Source organism: Sebastes umbrosus, chromosome 23, assembly GCF_015220745.1.
Source record: "Sebastes umbrosus isolate fSebUmb1 chromosome 23, fSebUmb1.pri, whole genome shotgun sequence".
Lineage (NCBI taxonomy): Eukaryota > Metazoa > Chordata > Actinopteri > Perciformes > Sebastidae > Sebastes > Sebastes umbrosus.
Window position 1 is genome coordinate 5,384,955 of NC_051291.1, and position 20,539 is coordinate 5,405,493.

Consider the following 20,539-nt stretch of genomic DNA (forward strand, 5'->3'; position numbering starts at 1 on the left):
TCTTACTGAAATATTGTAGTGACGGTTCATATTTCCCAGAGTTTCCATAGTTGTCTCTTTGCGCTGTGTGTTCGTGTTTTATTTGAACCATTAGTGAGGTGGCCGTTATATTTTTTGACAGGTAGCTCATAATAAAGTTTCACTAGTAAACTTTATTACATATAACTGTGAGCGTCAATGCCTGTGCTGAAAGTGTCAGTAATCAAGTTAATATTTTCATTTACATCTAGGACAACTGACCTGGTTTTCTCGGCTCATTTTATCTAAACTAATCAGCCGTTCCTCTCAATATGAGTGACAGGAAAAAATAGGAACCGTGTATCCGATAGAAGTTCAGACAAAACGTCACGTCGCGCTGTGCAGCGCCGTGTTGCTGTGCAGCGCCGTGTTGCTGTGCAGCACCGTGTTGCTGTGCAGCACCGTGTTGCTGTGCAGCACCGTGTTGCTCGCAGCCAGTTAGGACACTCCAATAGAAAGCAATGTAATCAAGCCCAAGTACATGTCCTAGTTGTTTCCTAAATGCAAAACTATCACTGTTTTGCGCTTTATTTTGCATTGCAGTGTTAAGTTCTTCCATTACCAAACTGAATGACTTAATTTTACTAATAGCTTAGCTGTTATTTCAGTTTAGTTTTTTGTCAGGAGAGAATTCAGCTAAGGGGGCACAGTGACCTTTTTGGACGGGCCTGGACCCCCATGGCCCGCCCCTAACGCTGACGCTGTCTGTAGGGTTGCTTGCATTAAATTTCTTTCTTTTTTTGAATGAAATGATTATGCCTCTTAAAACTGCCTTTCCTGTTTCCCATAGAAGTGTTGGTGATGACTTTGGGGAATCATTTATTTCTAGGAGGGATCCCCACTCTTTTTTTTAATGAGACTGTCAAACTGAGGGTCTTTGAGGAGAGATGTATTAAAGCGCCATCTGATGGCTGGTTTATGTAGACGGACTCTGTTCCATGTAAATGTTACGGGGGTATGGTCGCTAATAACGACGGAGTGGATCTTTGATTCTGAAATATTAGATAGATTAGATATAATTGAATTGGTTGAAAAGAAATTGTGAAAAAAGGATGAGTCATCTGTATTTGGGCCATAAACATTACAGATTTTGACTGGGCTATTGTTGATTGATATGTTTATGACGATCAAACGTCCTTCAGGATCTGTGATGGTGGTGTTATGGACAAATGAGACTTTTTTTGTTTATTAAGATACATACCCCTCGTTGTTTTGTGTTGTAGTGAGCTGAGAATAAGTGAATGAATTGTGATGATTTAAATTGATTGTAGTCTGAATCTGAGAGATGTGTTTCTTGTATTAAATATATATATCTGCTTGTAGTTTGGCCAGATGATTCAGAACTTTTATTTGTTTTGGCTGTGTACCAATTCCACGGATATTCCAGGTTCTGATGACATATTGAAAGGGTTGTTATGGTCTAAACCTTAATGTTTACATAGGAGTGTTTGTGTGTGTGTAGCGGTGTACGAGAGAGAGAGAGAGAGAGAGAGAGAGAGAGAGAGATATGAGGGGGGTATCTAGAAGAGCAAGGCGGTTATATCCTTATCACGGGTACAACTGTCCATTTATGGAAAGTGAAACTAGAAAACTACTTCATACTGCGTCTTTGTAAGTCCAGAATTGTTTCCTTCATACTTTTCATTTTGGCGGTGACATAGATAAGCTGGGTGGTAATGGTGTTGACAGATTGTAGTAGTGACTTGTTTTATTTTTGTTATATAGCAGTGTTTTATGAGTATGAGTGGGCTCAGTTTTAAAGCTAGAGTGACGATACAGGTATCAAACTAGAAAACCTAAGGAATCAACTGGTGTGTGTTTTTTATGCTAAATGCAGTACCTGTGAGGGTTTCTGGACAATATCTGTCATTGTTTTGTGTTGTTAATTGATTTCCAATAATAAATATATACATACATTTGCATAAAGCAGCATATTTGCAAACTCCCATGTTGATAAGAGTATTAAATACTTGACTAAAAATCTCCCTTTAAGGTACATTTTGAACAGATGAAGAAATGTGATTAATCGTGATTAACTATGGACATTCATGCGATTAATCGCAATTAAATATTTTTATTGATTGACAGCCCTAACCTAAATATTATCTAAACATTTATTTTTTAATCATAATCTTAGCTTTTATAGTTTTTTTGTGTGTTTACAAAGTATGCCACACTAAATAGGCCCACTGGGTTAAGACCTCTTCTGCACAAGTCTGAGTGCTGTCTCTTAATGCACTTCTCTAGTGCATGAGGACCAAATATGATATCACCCATGTCTTTTATTGGGCACTCCCCTTACCTCTCTGTCAGTTTGGGAATGTAATTGGCCGAAAGCCACATGACCATCTATCCAGTCCATCTATGTGTGCCCCATTAGCTGATATATGAATGGATGTATATGATTGGTAGTCTTTTATATTTTCAAATTTGTTTGTGTGTTGTATGATGACCCTGGTGATGAAGGCCACAAGCTGAAACATGTTGGTCTAACATTACAGGTGATCTGCATACTACAAGTGTTGCTTGAGTTTTACTTCTTCAGACTTCCATCTCCATGCACCTTGGAAGTAGGTGAAGTTGTGCTGGAAATCCCTTCTCTGCTTCTGTAATGAACATGAAAACAGATATTTGTGCAACTTGTTGTTAGGGTGACTTTGCAGCGTGCGGTGTCAGGTTGTCAAAGACAGCACAATACAAATGTATTTGAATTTACTTCTTTACATGACGTGGCAAAGGGTGCGTGACAGAGGGAATTTCAAGTTTTTAGCAGTAACCCCTATGTTTTTTGTTTTTATTTTTTAATAATTCTCTTCTTTAATCCAGTACAAGAGGAAGTGGTCACAGCCTGCTGCAGCCATAGATAAAGACTATCATGAAGGCCAGAGCTTGTATAAGAAAGGAGTACGGAGTCATCTTCCTCTTTCTGGCTGTCTTTGTCTTGATCTATGTGCTACGTAACATGGATGTTCTGGAGGTGAGAACTTGGTATTAGAGGGTCTGCTTGAAGGGTGGACCCTGTTGGAAATGTTTAATATTAGTCAGGTTTCAGGATATTTTCAAATGCAATGTGGCTCAGCAACAGTAATGTTCTTTCATTGCAAATAAATGCAGTTCAATGGTATTTACCCTCTCAATGCTGCACCTTGACCTGGTGACAGCAGCAGCTCCTCTAGCTAGAGAGCAGTGAACAACACTTTGAAAACCTTGACCATTTGATTTTGTGCAATTGAGTAAGGGCCACAGGGGAAGTTGAGAAAGGTAGAAATTCCTGCAGCTAACAGATCAACAGTTCTTATCAACCCCCCCAAAGTTAATTTGAGCTTTGGGATGGGAAAAATCTTCCTTCTTGGCCCCTTTTGCTTTATTTGGTTAATTTGCTTTCAGTGCGTTTGTCTGATGCATGTTTGTCACCATCTCTTTCTCCAGTTTCCACATAAAGTGAACTCCATCAGCATCGTCCCAAGAGTTTTCACTGACCCTGACAAGCATCGCAGCTTCTGCACCTTCCAGCCTTTGTCCCGTGAGGAGGCTCTGGAGGAGCGCTTCCTACTAGACTCTATTGCTTGGCCTGAAACTCCACTTGTTTCTTTGGAGCAGACCAGCGATCCAGCTCACAGCAACTTCACCATTCTCCCAGCGAGGGGAGGAGGACAGTGGCACGTAGGGGATCAGCTGGAGGTTATGATACAGATGTCTGACTTCAAGGGCCGGCCCAGGAAGTCTGTTGGGGACTTCTTACTCGCCAGGCTGCACAACCGGAAGATTGGTGCAGGTGTGGTTGGGCAAGTAGTGGATCATCTCAATGGGAGTTACTCTGCTGTATTCTCTTTACTCTGGGATGGAGGCGCGCAGGTTGAGGTAATGCTAAAAACTATCATGTTAAATGTGATTGTACTGTAGGTGTTTGTAATCTTCTGATTGTTCGCGAAGCCCCGCCCCCCTTAGAAACTGTTGCTATGCCTGTTGACTTTCACTTCTCGCACATCACATGCCGTTTGTAATGATAACAGTCATGTCTAGAAAGGAGCCCGCAAACTGAGAAATCTGATCTGAGAACTGCAAAAACTTGCAAAAACTCTTGCGAGACTTGCTGCCGATGACCTATCCTAACCTTAACTATTCAACATCAATGTCTAACCTTAACTAATAAAAATCAATGTCTAACTTTACCCATTCGAGGTCAATGCCTAACTTTAGCCATTCGAGGTCAATGCCTAACCTTAACAAACTTGCGAGAGTTTCCCCAGTTTGCTAGCCATTATTAATGAAAGTTTGTGACCTGGCCACCATGTTGAGATCAATTGAGGAAAATACCACCCACCAGCCGGAGTAAAATTTCTCATTTTACAGCTAAACAGTACACTACAAGATGTTTCTGAAAACATTTTACATGAGAAATAGGCATTACAGTAACAGAATATTGATTCATATTTGATCAGTGCTGCCTAGTTTGACCGTTTGATCAGAGTTTGTGAAATGTGAAATGACCCGTGATTGGCCAATGTCTCCCGTCACGGGCTAGAATTTCTAAAGCCTGAAAACAGAGCCATGAGGAGGTGCAGAAGTCTAGTTTTCTCTCGGAATACAATTGAATTACAATTTGCTGAAAGGTTGTTATGGAATCTTTGCCCAATGATGCCAAAAATATTCTGCCTACTGCCACTTTAATACATTCATTTGTTGCACTTTACCTCTTTTGTTTTTGGTTTTGGAAAGGCTTTGTGAAAACTCTGGTTCTCTATCCAATCAGGTGACGCTGGTTCACCCCGTTGAGGTTATCCCAGTGCTGAACAGGCTGAACAGCGAACAGCCCGACAGGATTTACTTCAACAGCCTCTTCCGCTCAGGCTCAGTCTCTGAAACTTCCATCTGTAACGTCTGCCTACATCCAACCCAGCCTCTGTGCAACTTCACTGACGTCCGTACAGGCGAGCCTTGGTTCTGCTACAAGCCAAAGAGCCTGAGCTGTGATGCCAGGGTCAACCACGCCATGGGATCATACAAAGAAAACATCAAGGCCGAGGAGAAGAAGCTCTTTCAAAGGTGAGGGAGCAGAGAGACAGGACTGGCATTTTGTGTGACCTCAAATAAATACTTCCATCCGGTCTATGTATCTCCTGGGTGGGAAGTTTCAGAAGTTTGTAACTGCAGGCAATTAAGATTGAAAAAAAGATGTTTAAAGATAATACAGATCAAACTAATCAGTCTGAATCATACCAGTTGACTTTCATTAAGGACATTGGATAGTATTTGCTGTGATTTGTTTATTTTTTATTGTAAATTAATTAATAATAATTTATATAGCGCCTTTCAAGAAACCCAAGGACGCTTAACATAGACATAAATAGACACAACAAACGGAACATAACAGTAGCTAACTTTTGGAGCCATAAAGCTCCTCTATTATATCTTTTTTAGGACATTACACATTACTATTACCGGTTTGTTTTACTGTCTATGAGGGACACGGGATTGTTTTCCCCCAAAAGGGGGCGTGGTCTGGATGACGTATTACCGGTCTGATGTGTGAAAATATGAATTAGTGCAGCTTTAACTCACAAAAATGGATTTTTAGAGGTCAAGATTTGTGTAATGTTGAATGAACTTTCAAGCAATTGTTTTCCATTTTAGTGTTCGATCTTTCTAGTTTTTAACTTCATTGAATGATTCCAAATGTTTGTCCTCCTTGCTTATCTTTATGTTGTAAGAGATATTTTATTGTGTGTGCTTTTCTTCAGCGGTGTTAACTTGAAAGTCTACATGCGGTCTTCAGGACCTGCCAGTGTCACTGTGTTGCCACAAAAGGAAGGTAAAGCATGATTCTTCTTACTGCCTACGATAATAATTCAAAACTGAATGTGCTACAGACACTGAAAGTGAAACAGGCTGAAAAAAACATACTAATTTCTTCTGGCATTCTCCTGCAGAGACATGTATTCAGCCCAGTTTGAGAAGAGCGCTGGTAGCATGGAGCACTAGGCTAAAAGTTCATGAACGTGGCACCAGCTGTTAGCCGTGTATCTGGTCTTTCAGGACTAAGAATAGTCCATAAGATGTTCATACAGTCACTTTATATCTTAGTTTTGGTCTTTTTATGGGATAACCCACCCTTATCCTTCAACTTCCTCTCAGCTCAACCAAAGGTGCAGAGCAGCAGTGTGACATCTGGTCCTTCTGGTTTTTACTACCAGGATGTGTGGCGAGCACTAGGTGGCACCACAGTTCAACAGTTCCAATTCAACACTGCTGCCATGATTCAGTGTCTGAAAGGAAAGGTGGTCCACATGTATGGAGACTCCACCGTCAGGCAGCTGTTTGAATTCCTCAACGCAGCTCTACCAGGTAACTGATCCACGGGGATTTCTGGGAAGAGTTTGATTTTGTTCCCACTGAAGCTCATTCTGTTCCCTCTGTAATACTTTTAGATCTGAAGGAGTTTGACCTGCACAGCCCAGAGAAAGCTGGACCTTACATGTCCTTGGACTATGCAAACAACATCTTGTTGACGTCCCGCTTCCACGGCCCTCCTATCCGTATTGTCGTCGTCTCAGCCAGCCAGCTTCGGTACATTGCCAATGAAATAGATGGCTTAATTGGAGGCACCAACACTGTCGTCGTTTTTGGCATCTGGGCTCACTTCGGCACTTTCCCGATGGAGATCTACATCCGGAGGCTGCAGAGCATCCGCAGGGCGGTGGTGCGGCTGCTGGACAGGGCTCCAGGCACGCTGGTCGTCATCCGAACCGGGAACCCCAAAGCTCTGTCGCTTACTATCTCTCTAACCAACAGCGACTGGCACTCGTGGCAGTGTAACAAGGTGCTCAGAGCCGTGTTCAAAGGACTGAATGTTCATCTGATCGATGCCTGGGAGATGACCCTGGCCCACCACCTGCCGCACGACCTTCACCCAGCACCTCCTATTATTAAGAATATGGTTAACGTTCTCTTGTCCTACATGTGCCCTCAAAAGGGTGGCTAGATGTGTGTTTGTTTGGGAGGGGGAGTGGGGATTAAAGCACATGCTGAGTTTACTTGTTACCTCTGTGTTTCTATCAAGTCCTGTTTTTTTCATTCAGGCAACCCATGCACCGACTAGACTGACTACATTTTTTCTAATCGATTTTTAATCAGGGATTGTTGAGTGAGCACAACAATCCCAGTAAGCAGATTCTGAAAAAGGTATCATTGCCATGAAACTTCCATACAGAAGCCCTGTCCATAATAAGACAGTCTATGAAACATATTATGGGGTTTCTAGTGGATCCAATGAGTCAAATTGTATTCATGTGTGATGATGTTAGTCCCCATAGTATACGGCTATCCGTCTTTCACCCGGACGGTGTCTCCATCCTGGCCAACATGTTGTCTGAGCTCCACAATTATAATTATAATAGCCTGAGACGTAACAAGTTGAAAAATAATGTACGTAAGGCCAGACAACAATACGTTTCCTCTGAGGGAAACTCTCTACAGGACTCCCAAACTGTCATTGCGTCATGAGGTGGGTAGCTCTGTGATTAAAGGGGGTGAAAGTAGTGAATGTGATAAGTCATGATTCTCACAGCCTCTAATGCACCCCCTTATAATAATACCTTCTTTCTGATTCCACTCCGTGCTCAAATACGCCACAGGTGTGCCAAGTAAGCCATCCTGATGAAAACACCGATGGTGCGTGCATATTAGCGCATGCCTGAACGTGCAGTACACTTAAGTGTCCCAGTTTGGGGGTTTGAAAATATGGTCACCCTACCATAGTAGCCATTTCATTGTAGTGAGACCATTTTTTGAAACTTGACCTCACTGTATAAAATGATCTGTGGTGACTTCTAGGATAATCACAGCCTCATGAAACTTTACAGCCACAAACTAGAGACCTAGAGCATTCAGAGGATGGATGGCTTTTCTAGGTAGATTGACAATAAGGGTGCAGAAATCTCCAAATGTAAAAAGTTTTTGATCCCAAACCACAGCATGGCTTTTTCTATGGTGTTCCTCAAGGTCTTGGTGTCTTAATGTGGTATTTTGGAGGGGTTATTGATCTTTTTTTTTTTTTATCAAATCTCGAGTGCTAAAAAATGGTTAAATTTAGCACCAAATCTGTGTAACTTATAAGACATAATAGATAAGGTGAATGGACATCATATACTTCTATCATAATGTTCTAAGCTCTGTAAAGGACAGAGGGTGTCGTATCTTGTACAGATTGTAAAGCCCCCTGAGGCAAATTTGTGATTTATAATTTTGGGCTATACAAATAAAATTGACTTGACTCTTACACACTTTTACAAGTTATTTTAATTAATTCATGTTTATTTCTGATTTATGACTAGAACAACTTGACACAGCTGCATCTCAAATTAATATTTATGTTCCCAGCTTTCAGATGATGTACACCACTTTTATGTGACATCTACTGTTGACTTGCTATCTCCCTCTAAAGACCCCCTGTAAACTATTGTCTATTGTGGGTCCCAGAAGATTAATATTAAGGTGACGGGGTCAGTGTATCTTTTGGTCATTCGATTTTCCTTTTACAAACGGATATTAAAAAACAAAACAATTGTGGTTATTTGATTTTCGTTTTGAAATACAAAGATTAATATTGAAATAAAGATGTTTTTTTCTTTATCGGGGTTAAAAAAGGGATGAACTAAATTTAAAAAACTGTTTGATTTTGATTTTCTACTTCTAAAAACAAAAAAATAAAAATCACTAGAAGACAGATTATGAAAAAACGCCCTTTTTTCATATTCTGCGACCGGAAGTTGCCATTTACAAAGTAAGAGCGCGTATGATGACGGTGCTGTGTATGAGAGAAAAAGAAGCACGGTGCTGCTGTGTAACTGAAGGTGATGGACTCAGGTGAGAGTGTAGAAACAGAGAGATGCAGAGTCCAAGTGTAGAGTTAAGGCTGTTTATCTTGATGCAGATCAAAGCATACAAAATAATGGTGTGTGAAATGAGCCTAATGAGAAATTAAAGTGTTAAATGCAAGGTCCATCACAGTTTCTGTATATTTTCCATGGACGAACACATGAACAGAAAGTCCATTAGGCATCAATCGTAGCAGGTGAAGTCCAGCCGTCTTCTCCTCATCTGTATTTCTCCCTCAGTGCTGTATTTGGGGGCCTACTCAGTGCAGGCACACTGATGGCACATGCACAGCTCATGATCAAGCACAGGTGATAGTAGGAGACATGCACAGAGGCATTACTCTGAGACTGTGAGGTGTGAGACACATTGCCTTCGTAGTCCTTTCCAGCAGAGGTCCCCCTCTGCTGGAAAGGACTACAAAGGCAATTTCCACATATAACTAATTAGGCTTTTAATTCATGCTGCACAACTAAATAGTACATCACAAAATATAATTTGAAAAAATACAATACATTATCTTAATGGGAATTTGCCAGGCTCTGCATTGCCCATGCCTGGAGAAATAACAAAAGGATTGTGTACCTTTGTGTCTTTTGAGAGCTAGATCATGGAGCATTGTGAACATATTCACTGCTTATTAACTGTTAAATAATCGTATTCAAATAAGATACAGTAGCCTTCTATCATCCTTTCTATGTATCTGGCTGTAACTGGACTCCCGTCTGGAGCATGGGAGCATGAAATAGGCTATTGGTCCTATGGTTCACTCTACTGGGTGAAAACAGAACTACAGCTACTAGACTACAGCCTTCCTAGATGAGTGCAAGGGATCAGGTGGAAGTGTCAGGTGTGTTGAAAGGAGTAGCCACATAGTGCTTCTAACCTGCCGACATAAAGAAACAGCCCATAGTTAGAGTGTGAGAGAGAAAAGTGTCAATTACGGGAGAGTTCTGTATAACATCTGTAGAGACGCTCCCTGTAATTTATCACACACTTTTTTTATAAAAGACATTCATGTGTTAATGAAAAGAACAAAAGAAAAAATATCTATTTATGTATTTATTTGTGTATTTATTTGTGTGTTTATTTAGCCTACTTATCTTCTACCGTTACCCCGATCCTGTGCTTAAATAATGTTACACTTTTATAGAATGACCAAACTATCTTCTTGGCTTTTATTTTGACATGTTTGCTTTTACGTGACTGCCGTTCTCCGCTCTTTGATTGAAAAGAAAAAATGACAGAAAGAAACTTGAAGAAACCAAAATTGGATCGTTTTTTAATATTCTTTTTTCAACAGACCACAACGTGATTCTCGTTTTTCGTTTAAAACGAAAGAAACACGTGACTCCGGTTCTTCAGTCAAAAATTAATAATGATAAAAGGAATTATTAAAAACCAAAAACGGCCCGGGTTGGATCAGTTTTTCATTTTTTGATTCAGAAACCAAAAACGAGAAAACGGCCATCCAAAACAAAACTTAAACCTAACACAACATGTTGAAAATGTCTTAACCTTAACCTATAAAAATCTGCTTTTGATGTGGACCCCAGGAGAAGTAGTTTTCACGGTAATAACATTAAGGTAAAAACTCCATCATTAGCTGTGTTTCCATTCACATATTTTTATTCGCTTTTTGAAGAATTGCATCAGAAAAGCTGTATGGAAACAGCAAAATTTGGTAATCGACCTCAATTGCAAAGAAAAAGGTTTTACGCTCGCTTGAGGTCGTTTTTGCCTTCATGAATAAAGAGTTGATTCGCTAAATGGGATATGGAAACACATTCGCCGAATAAATTCAGTGTAGCGGACATTTAATGATGATAATGAAGGTGGCTAAATAACGCTCCAATACAAGCATTGTCATTTTCAAAAGGGTTCCTTAACCTCTGACCTCAAGACATGTGAATGAACATGAGTTCTATGGGTACCCACGAGTCTCCCCTTTACAGACATGCCCAGATATGTGAAATGTGGTACCTGTGCGAGTTTCTGGACATTATGTGTCGTTGTTTTGTGTTTTTTATTGATTTCCAATAATAAATATATACATACATTTGCATAAAGCAGCATATTTGCCCACTGCCATGTTGATAAGAGTATTAAATGCTTGACAAATCTCCCTTTAAGCTACATTTTGACATAGTTGTGAAATTCACCCAAAACTAACTCAAAAGATGTTCAGTTTAGTGAGATATGAAACAGAGGCATAATAAATAACCCACAAATGTAATTTTTATTTAATGTTAGAAAAACTTTTAACTCTCACATTTCATCAAATTGTTTGCTTGAAAAATAACTTAAATGATGAATTGATTACAGATTAATTGTCATTTGATTAATCGGCTAATTGAGGCCTGGTGTGGTTATCTGGGTGGGTGTGTCACATTTTGCAGCCCTCTGCTTCAGTAACAACAAACAGAAACAATATATCCCTGCTCAGGTATGTCTCTGTAATCAATACAATACAATCATAGATTTGTAAAAAATAAAATCTGGCCTGTGGGGTGTTACATAGTTGACCCAGTTGTCCCAGCGTGACACAAATAATTCCATTTTATGGTTGACATATGCTGTTATCCTCTCCATTTTGTAAATGTCCACTGTAATGTCCATCCATGTATTTAGAGTTGGGCCCTCCTGTGATAACCACTTCCTCGTAAGAGCCTTTTTACCAGCTACCAGCAATATATTTAATAAATATTTGTCTCTTTTCAACCATTCTTGAGGCATAAGTCCAAAAAGTAAAGTCTTACTCTCCATGAGGAACATTACATCTGAAAATATCTTGTAAGGCATCATGCATCTCTCTCCAATAATCTTGAATGACAGGACAATCCCAGAAAACATGGTAATGATGTGCATTTAGATTTCCACAATTTTTCCAGCAAGCTGGGGAGTTCCCATCATAGTGGGATTCCTGAGAGGGTGTAATAAAATACCTTATCAGGCTTTTCCAACTAAATTCCCTCCAATTTTGTGAGCTGGTACATTTCCATTAACATATCCATATTGTTGTCCATTCTTCCTCAGATATGATCATCTCTGCTTCCTTCTCCCATTTTGTTTTGTAAGAGCCATTTACTAGTGCCAAGTTTCGTGACAAAGGGACGGGAAGTGAATTTTATTGTGAAAAGGTTCAGTTGTAAATGAATGAGTTACCGGCAGAGCAACACGGCCGACTCAACGCGTAAAACATTGTGATGTCTTCCTTGAAATGTGGTTATTGACAGAAAGTAAGTTAAGACGAAGATAGAAGTATGAAGACTAAAGATAGCCACTACATGTTTTAATATACAACGTTGAGTGTGTTTTAAGATTTAATAGCCCTTTATACATACATGAAATGATTCTAACATTATTTGAATGATGTGCTTTTTTAAATATTTCTGTCAAACTCGACCTTGGCTGTGTTATATTTTTCACCTTATCTGAAGATATCGATAGAAGTCCTGTTTTTCTAATAAGAATTTCTCTTTAAGCATTTCAAAACTGAACAGTGTCCCTTCTTTCATGATGTTGCATAGAACAGTTATGCCTTTAGCTGCCCATACCTTAAATCTATTATCTAATTTATTAGAAGTAAAGCCTGTGTCCTATGCGCTAATTCTGGTGACTTTAAAACAATGACGATAACAAAATAAGTACACTGCAACAGCATTTTTATGTTAAACTTCTAATTTTACCTTTAAATCTCAGCAAAGAAAACTGAATAATTCGCCCCTCTGGCATAAACTTTGCATGTGGATATCTAGCATAAACTATATCCTTTAGAAGTGACCTGAACTCACAACCAGGTTCACAGGTGTGGTTACCTGGGTGGGTGTGTCACATTAAGCATCTAAGCCCTCTGCTTCAGTAACAACAAACAGAGAAACAATAAATCCCTGCTCAGAGGCCTGTACTACGAAGAAGGATTTGGAGTTAGCGAGGTAAATCTAAGATTTGAATGTCTTTACAAACTGTTTGCCTCTATATCTAACCATATGTTATCTGATTGGTTGGGGTGGATTCAGTTGATTTGCCAGAGAGTAATGGTAAAAATGGGTAGCTTCGAGTCCTCCTTGTGTTTTTGTTTTTTTGCAGAGTGGATAGTTTAATTCTTGGTGTCTTGTTTTTCCAGTAAAATTGAGAGATGATTGAGTCCAGAGATTTAAACCAGGTGGGGGTGGGTTGGGATGGGATCATTGTGAATACCTCATTTATTTTAGGGAGTATTATCATTTTAACGGTACCTATTCTGCCCATGAGGAAAATAAAAGTAAAAGAAATTTCCAGTTTACTCTGTCAAAGGCTTTTTCTGCATCCAAGGTGGCTATGATGGTTCCTGCTTACTGTAAAGATGAATAATGAATTAAACTAAATTACGTGTGTTGTTGGATGAATGTCTACCTTTGATAAAGCCGGTTTGATCTGGGTGAATTATGGATGGAGTGACTTTTTTCTATTCTGTGAGTTAGTACCTTTGTTATGATTTTTATATCTACGTTGAGGAGAGAAATGGGACGGTAACTTGACGGCAAGGTTGGGTCTTTGTTGGGTTTGAGGGGGAGGGAAATTGTGGCTGTGTTCATGCTTGCTGGAAATCTTGGAATTTTGTTCTATTTCAGTTATCATTTTGTTGAAAAGCAGAGCCAGAATGGGTTGAGGATCAGTAATGCATTGTTTTTGTGGAGGACAGTCTCCTAACAGAGTTAGTCGAGTCATGTTTTTGTCTGAGTGTAGAGGTATCAAGAACCACAAGAGTGGGAGGACTATAAGGAGAGTGTGTGTCTGAAAAGGTGCCATGGTTGTCCCCTCTCCATGTTATGTGTATGTGTTGGAGGGTGCAAGTGTGATGCGCATGTATCTCCCTTTTGGGGGACACAGATACTTGTCTGCACGACACTTGGTGTCTTCCTGCTATTGTAGTGTAGTATTGAGAGCAGTGTAACTGCATACGCCAACTGGCGCTCATGAATCACCTTAGTGAATGGTGTCTGCTCAGCTTACTGTGTGATGTTCTTCTCCCCAGGCCAGTTGGATGGAGCCTTTTTGCAGTGTGTGGCGTGTATCCACTAGGGATGGGTCATGATTTTAGATTTTTCGAATAGTCGTTAAGTTATAAAAAGTCGAATATTTAATGCGACTATTCGTCCCATCTTAAAAAAACATATATTTCTCTTGTATTAACCGTCGCAGGTGCTGCCTGGTAGTAACGTTACTACCAGTAAAATGTGTGTGGCACGTTCAGTTCGGCTCTTTTCTGTGAGCGCAGGGGTGTGTATGTGTGTGTGCTTGTCAAGACCATGCGTCAACTTTGCTACGTATGGGAACAAAGCTTTTGGCAAACATGGTTTACCCGAGGAGCCGTACCACACTTTGTCTTTGCAGTAGGCCCCTTTCTTTTTCCACTGTCGTTTCTCTGCATCTGAAACAGAATTTTGCATGTGAGTTAGATCATCAAAGGAGACAGATTCCATTATGACATTAAGACCAGTAGGTGTAGGTGTGTGTGTGTGGGAGCGCCACAGCTGAGGGGCCAGGTGAGCCTCAGAGGACTACCTAGTGGGCCGTGGAGGACCTGCCAAATGGCTAGATTTACCTCTTCAAAATCCGACGGCCGCTATTCTGTCTTTCAGAGGTTGTAGCAGGCTCAGTTTTAAAGCTACCGGTATCTTAGGAAACTTAAAAAACCTAAAGAATCCATTGGTCCCAACCATGTCTTGCCATCTTGTCGGGAAGGAGGCTAAATAACGCTCTAAATATACACAAAATTTTGTCGAGGAAAAACTGGCATGGCCATTTTCAGATGGGTCTCTTGACCTCTGACCTCAAGATATCTGAATGAAAACGGGTTCAATGGGTACCAACGAGTCTCCCCTTTACAGACACATATGTCTCGGATGCAGTGACACAAAGTTGAGTGGTTTGGAAAAAACGAAAAAAAATTTGTTGGAGCCCAGTTTGTAATTTAATTGTGAAGGTGGTCCTCGGAATGGTTTTTAACAATCAGAAGTGGGCCTCAGGATACAGAAGGTTGTGAACCCTGCGAAGGCATTTCCTTTTGAGACAGTGTCAGTCCCTTCAGTGTGAGTAAGTTTAGATGGAAGTTGGATAGCTGCCGAGGGACTCAGAATTAGGTCTTTGTGGTGGAAGGGTTTTCCTGTTGATGTTATCATCTCTCTGTTGACCCAGTTTCTCGCAAAACAACGGCATGTTGAGAACGCGTATCGACTGTCTGTATATAGAGTTAAATTCTTATTTTTTGCTAGTGTACATGCTTCGGTTAGAGCAATAAGCTCTGCAGCTTGAGCAGAGAGATGATCAGGCAGTCTTTTCATGAGGATGATTTTATGTTCGTCAATTCAATTCAATTCAATTCAAACTTTATTGCAGACTCAAGGTCCAGATAAGAAAAAAGAAAAAACAACAACAATACATTACGTATAATACATTACAATAAAGGAAGCACTATAAAAAGTCATGATTAAAATATATTAAAAATATAAATATAAATATATACATACATCAATGCCTTACATATAAAGAACTATACCAGTGCCTCCACAGCTGTGATTGGTACCGCGTAGTGCTAAATCTCATGTTGGACAACCGCAAGATTATGTCATTCTCAGAGTGATTTAGCCGGCATATACAGTAAATTTGTACATGAGATTTCTTAATACAGTTTGAAAAATATTTATGCTGGGAAAAGGTTTTTGCGCTGGATTAGTTGAGACCAGAAGAACAAATTCTTTATTACAGTCAGTGCCCAGGCCACATTATTCACTTGAGTTTGGGATATTTTTAACTGCAGCCATCTACAAAGTAAATGAAATGGCTCATGTCAAGGGGTGTGTCTTTTAGATCTGGACGGATGCTGGTTACAGCGTGCGTCACTTCTAGGCAGTCTGTTGGTGAAACAAAATTGTAGACGGTCCACTACTACAGGTGTGCGTGGCTGGATTGCAGCATTCACACCGTGTAAGTCCTGGACCATCCACCAGCTGCTGGAAGGCGGTGCGTTTTTTACTGGGTAAATAGGAGTGTTACATGGTGAGTTAGGACATGCTATTATTATTCCTTTCTCTTTTAGAGCTTTAAACACCTGTGTTATACCTTCTGGCTTTAAAGGATGTTGTCTCTGATAAGGCCTGTATGTTGAATTAGGTGTTATTATTGAAGGTGCTGCACATTTCATTAAACCAACAGTTTTGTCAAAGGCAAAGGCAATCTCCCTGTCATATGTACACATATGCAAACTTGCCCTTTCTTTGAATAACTGACACCTGGCGTATCGGGTACTGCTTCCCAATCATAGAGTTCTGCACAGATGGTTGTAAATGGACCACATAGTTACCAAGAGGGGTCTTTAGGTTTGGCTGGAGAAACATGTGGACAAACACTTTGTTTAAACAGAATTTGTTCCTCTTGTCTTAATACAACTAATCTAGTGCAAAAAACCCTTTTCCCCAAAAAATGTTTGAAATCCTGACCTGAGTATGTGAAGTCTTAAAAAATCTTTCTGTGTAGGATGTAGCTGAACCTTGGGTGTGCCTGTAGTACAGTCATATTTCCTTCCTTCTGTTTGTCAGAGTGGGAGGGGGGGGATGTTTCTTTAGTGATAGTGTGATAGAGTGCCTGGAGTACAAAGTTATAGTCTCCTTCCCTCAGTTACAGCTACAGCCGTGCTTAAAGGTTTTTATATTATTTATATTTATATTTTTAATATATTTTAATCATGACTATTTATAGTGCTTCCTGTATTGTAATGTATTATATGTAATGTATTGTTGTTGTTTTTTTTTCGTTTTTCTTATCTGGACCTTGAGTCTGCAATAAAGTTTGAATTGAATTGACACATAAAATCATCCTCATGAAAAGACTGCCTGATCATCTCTCTGCTCAAGCTGCAGAGCTGATTGCTCTAACTGAAGCATGTACACAAAAAATAAGAATTTAACTGTATATACAGACAGTCGATACGCATTCTCAATATGCCATTGTTTTGCATCTTTAGGTTTGGCTAGAGAAACATGTGGACAAACACTTTGTTTAAACAGAATTTGTTCCTCTGGTCTTAATACACTACAGCCTGTAGTACTTAGAGCAGTGCATATTTCCTTCCTTCTGTTTGTCAGACGTGGGAGGGGGGGGATGTTAGCTTCACATAATGCTGAGAGATCTTTAGTGATAGGGGTGGGCGCCTGTGTGATTAGGTCAAATGTAAAATAATAGTTAGGACGGTGGAGGTACCATCGGTCGGTAGTTGTCACCAGAGCCAGCAAGAGGTGCATGAGGGGGTGGCCTTCGTCCTTGGGAGGATACTAATTCATCATTGCAGTGTTTATCTGAAAAAAAAATAGACTCAGGGGAGTGAATTGGTCCAGTATCTTCCTCCTTTTTCTTTTTAAATCTGCTTTCTCCATACTTCATTGCATCCTCTCTTTTTAACATCTCTCTGTTCCACACTTTCCATTCCTTAATCCCATATTTTTTTAATTTACTTTCTCTACCACTCGCCTTCTCTTCAATTTTTTTCTTTAAAATCACTTAAGTCTTGTTTCCGTAGACTTCCATTAACAGGGAATCCCCATTGATTCCATTGTTTTAAATGTTTAAGGACCCAAGGCCTGTAAACATTTTCCATCTGAGAAGCGGGTCCCTTAGCGGGCATCTTGCTTCCACCCTTTCCCATTTTAACCCCTGGTTAAAATTAAATTATTCCCAGAACAGTTATTACAAGCCCCCAGGACTTCACAAAGATCTGTCACACTTTAACCCTTTGGTTAAATTAAACTGTCCCCAGAACAATTATCACAAATCCCCCGGGACTTTTACACTATTGTTTCAGAACTAAAATTGACCAACCTGATTCAGTTGTCTAGGAGTCTTCTCCTATGCCCGTATTCAGTCGAGATCCTGTCACCCTGTGTGTCTCCACCAACTCTCACTGGCCTCTAAATAATCCAAACTGTCGAATTTACTTCTTTCATTTAGGTCTTTCAGTCAGGAGTCTCTGTTGGTGAAGAGAAACGGGTATTTAAGGATCCCGGACGAGCCCCCAGAATGATGGAGAAATGATTTAATAAAAAGTCTCTGGTCATTCAGTTAAGAAGCATTACTCAATTTATTCAGCAAATGCATTTGGGTCCATACAGCAGACAAAGTCAGTGTAAAAGACAAAGACCTCCCTCACTACAGCATTCTTTATAACCTTGATTTAGCCTCCCCCCCTGGTGGCCCTAACCACCGTGCTTGTGTGTGGGAAAGCATTTTCTATTCATACAAGGGAGTTACTTGTGATAGTTTTAGCAGAGTGCAGGTGCGAGGGGGATAAGAAATGTAACTACACATTAGGACAGTCTGTGCTCTCCCGGAACATTCAGATTTATCTGAGTACACAAATGATAACTTGTTGCTGCGTACACATTCCAAGGGACATGGTATTTTTCACTCACACAGGGAAGCAAGTTCGTCCGGTGTTATTGGTGAGTCCAGTGTGTTGGTTTGTTCTTTACTAAGTTGTGGTAGGTCAATGCTGTTGAGAAATTAGTTCATATCTTATTGAATTGGATCCTTTTCCAATGAATAAAGATAAGCGATAAAAATTACGAAAATGTTATTTATTTCTTCGGGTGAATTTGTGGGCTCCCCTGCTGAGTCCTTAATGATGGAGATGGTTGTTTTTGTTTTTTTTATTTCGTTTAATTTGATTTGCCAAGTATTTACCACATGTATTGCTACGGTGGAAATTTTCTTGTCGAAGTCTGTCGATCAGGAATTGTGTTTTCTTATTTGTAATTTAATTTATTTGAAATTTATACTTTCTTAATTCATTCTGGGTTTCCTCTGTAGGCAGGGTCGGCGCCAGAGTGTTAGGGGCGGACGGGCAATCAGCTTTGACAGGGGGGGCATTTTTTTTCACCTCATATAGCCTTTATTAAGTGTATTATGATGTTTTATGAAAGAAATAAACTGACAGAGAGGTGTATACATACTGCCACTTATGCGATCAGGCGCGCATGCACGCACGCATACACATGCTGTTATGTCCACAAAAACAAGTTATAAACTAACACCGTATCCTAACTGGATACGAGCGTCCGACTATCGCGCTGCATCGCGTAGCATCTGACGCTCTCTGTCCACTGAATATGTTAAATCCAGTCCACAACAGGTGTCTGTGCTCGTGAGTTCATCTGCAGATGCTTTAGTTATTAATGTATGCCTTTTTATTAAATTCACTGAAAGACAAGTTGTTACGTTGGTTTGTGTCTTGTTTTAACAGAAACTGCCACCACATTATCTAGTGATCTTCTCCAGCCAGCTGCCACCTTATTTTGATTTCTGTTTTGAAATGAGGAGGTACTGGAGGCTACAGATAACTCCTCAGGCACGCCCTGCGTCTTGCTAGTGCCAAGGTCAAAATGTGCACACACGTAGGTGCTGAGATAAAGTAAACAGGGGGTTACCCAACACATTAATCTAACAGTCTGAATGATTTCTTAATAACTATAATTTAAGTTAATAAAGACTAAATGTGGATGTTTCACTCACCAGTTGTTGTCCCTGCTCAGCCCGCTGTAGTGTAACATTAGTCCATTGTTTTATTCCACAATACTGAACAGAATAATCCAAACAGGTAGAAAAAGTAAGATGTGAGAGGAGCACAGGATGCTTTTTACTCTCTTGGTCCTAATTGTGCTTTAATGCACCAGGTTTGTAGGTCTACTTTCTCTCATTTTTTTTCTATTGAGCTAGATTGAAAAAAACAAAAAAACAAACAAACACGCAAACGGAGCGGATCAAAACGAGGCTTCTTACTGAAATATTGTAGTGACGGTTCATATTTCCCAGAGTTTCCATAGTTGTCTCTTTGCGCTGTGTGTTCGTGTTTTATTTGAACCATTAGTGAGGTGGCCGTTATATTTTTTGACAGGTAGCTCATAATAAAGTTTCACTAGTAAACTTTATTACATATAACTGTGAGCGTCAATGCCTGTGCTGAAAGTGTCAGTAATCAAGTTAATATTTTCATTTACATCTAGGACAACTGACCTGGTTTTCTCGGCTCATTTTATCTAAACTAATCAGCCGTTCCTCTCAATATGAGTGACAGGAAAAAATAGGAACCGTGTATCCGATAGAAGTTCAGACAAAACGTCACGTCGCGCTGTGCAGCGCCGTGTTGCTGTGCAGCGCCGTGTTGCTGTGCAGCGCCGTGTTGCTGTGCAGCGCCGTGTTGCTGTGCAGCGCCGTGTTGCTGTGCAGCGCCGTGTTGCTGTGCAGCACCGTGTTGCTCGCAGCCAGTTAGGACACTCCAATAGAAAGCAATGTAATCAAGCCCAAGTACATGTCCTAGTTGTTTCCTAAATGCAAAACTATCACTGTTTTGCGCTTTATTTTGCATTGCAGTGTTAAGTTCTTCCATTACCAAACTGAATGACTTAATTTTACTAATAGCTTAGCTGTTATTTCAGTTTAGTTTTTTGTCAGGAGAGAATTCAGCTAAGGGGGCACAGTGACCTTTTTGGACGTGCCTGGACCCCCATGGCCCGCCCCTAACGCTGACGCTGTCTGTAGGGTTGCTTGCATTAAATTTCTTTCTTTTTTTGAATGAAATGATTATGCCTCTTAAAACTGCCTTTCCTGTTTCCCA

General features: G+C 40.1%; 1 protein-coding gene across 2 annotated transcripts; it reads left to right on the forward strand.

Moving 5' to 3' along the window:
* The first annotated feature begins 2,649 nt into the window (after positions 1 to 2,649).
* Positions 2,650 to 7,179, forward strand: LOC119482569 (NXPE family member 3-like). Of its 2 annotated transcripts, XM_037760221.1 has the most exons (6): positions 2,652 to 2,995; positions 3,448 to 3,879; positions 4,772 to 5,064; positions 5,760 to 5,830; positions 6,154 to 6,363; positions 6,447 to 7,174. In XM_037760221.1, exons 1-6 carry the CDS (start codon positions 2,894 to 2,896, stop codon positions 6,998 to 7,000), a joined length of 1,662 nt encoding a protein of 553 aa, XP_037616149.1. In that variant the 5' UTR covers positions 2,652 to 2,893; the 3' UTR covers positions 7,001 to 7,174. The 2 variants fall into 2 exon arrangements, with proteins under 2 accessions (XP_037616150.1, XP_037616149.1); XM_037760222.1 differs by lacking the exon at positions 6,154 to 6,363 and having other exon boundaries at positions 2,650 to 2,995; positions 6,447 to 7,179.
* Positions 7,180 to 20,539: the final 13,360 nt, after the last annotated feature.

Excerpts from the sequence above, each read along its gene's own strand:
- LOC119482569 (XM_037760221.1), top strand. The coding sequence starts at position 2,894 with ATGAAGGCCAGAGCTTGTATAAGAAAGGAGTACGGAGTCATCTTCCTC. Across the intron at positions 2,996-3,447 it reads GTAACATGGATGTTCTGGAG|TTTCCACATAAAGTGAACTC; the intron begins GTGAGAACTTGG and ends CTCTTTCTCCAG. Across the intron at positions 5,831-6,153 it reads TGTGTTGCCACAAAAGGAAG|CTCAACCAAAGGTGCAGAGC; the intron begins GTAAAGCATGAT and ends ACTTCCTCTCAG.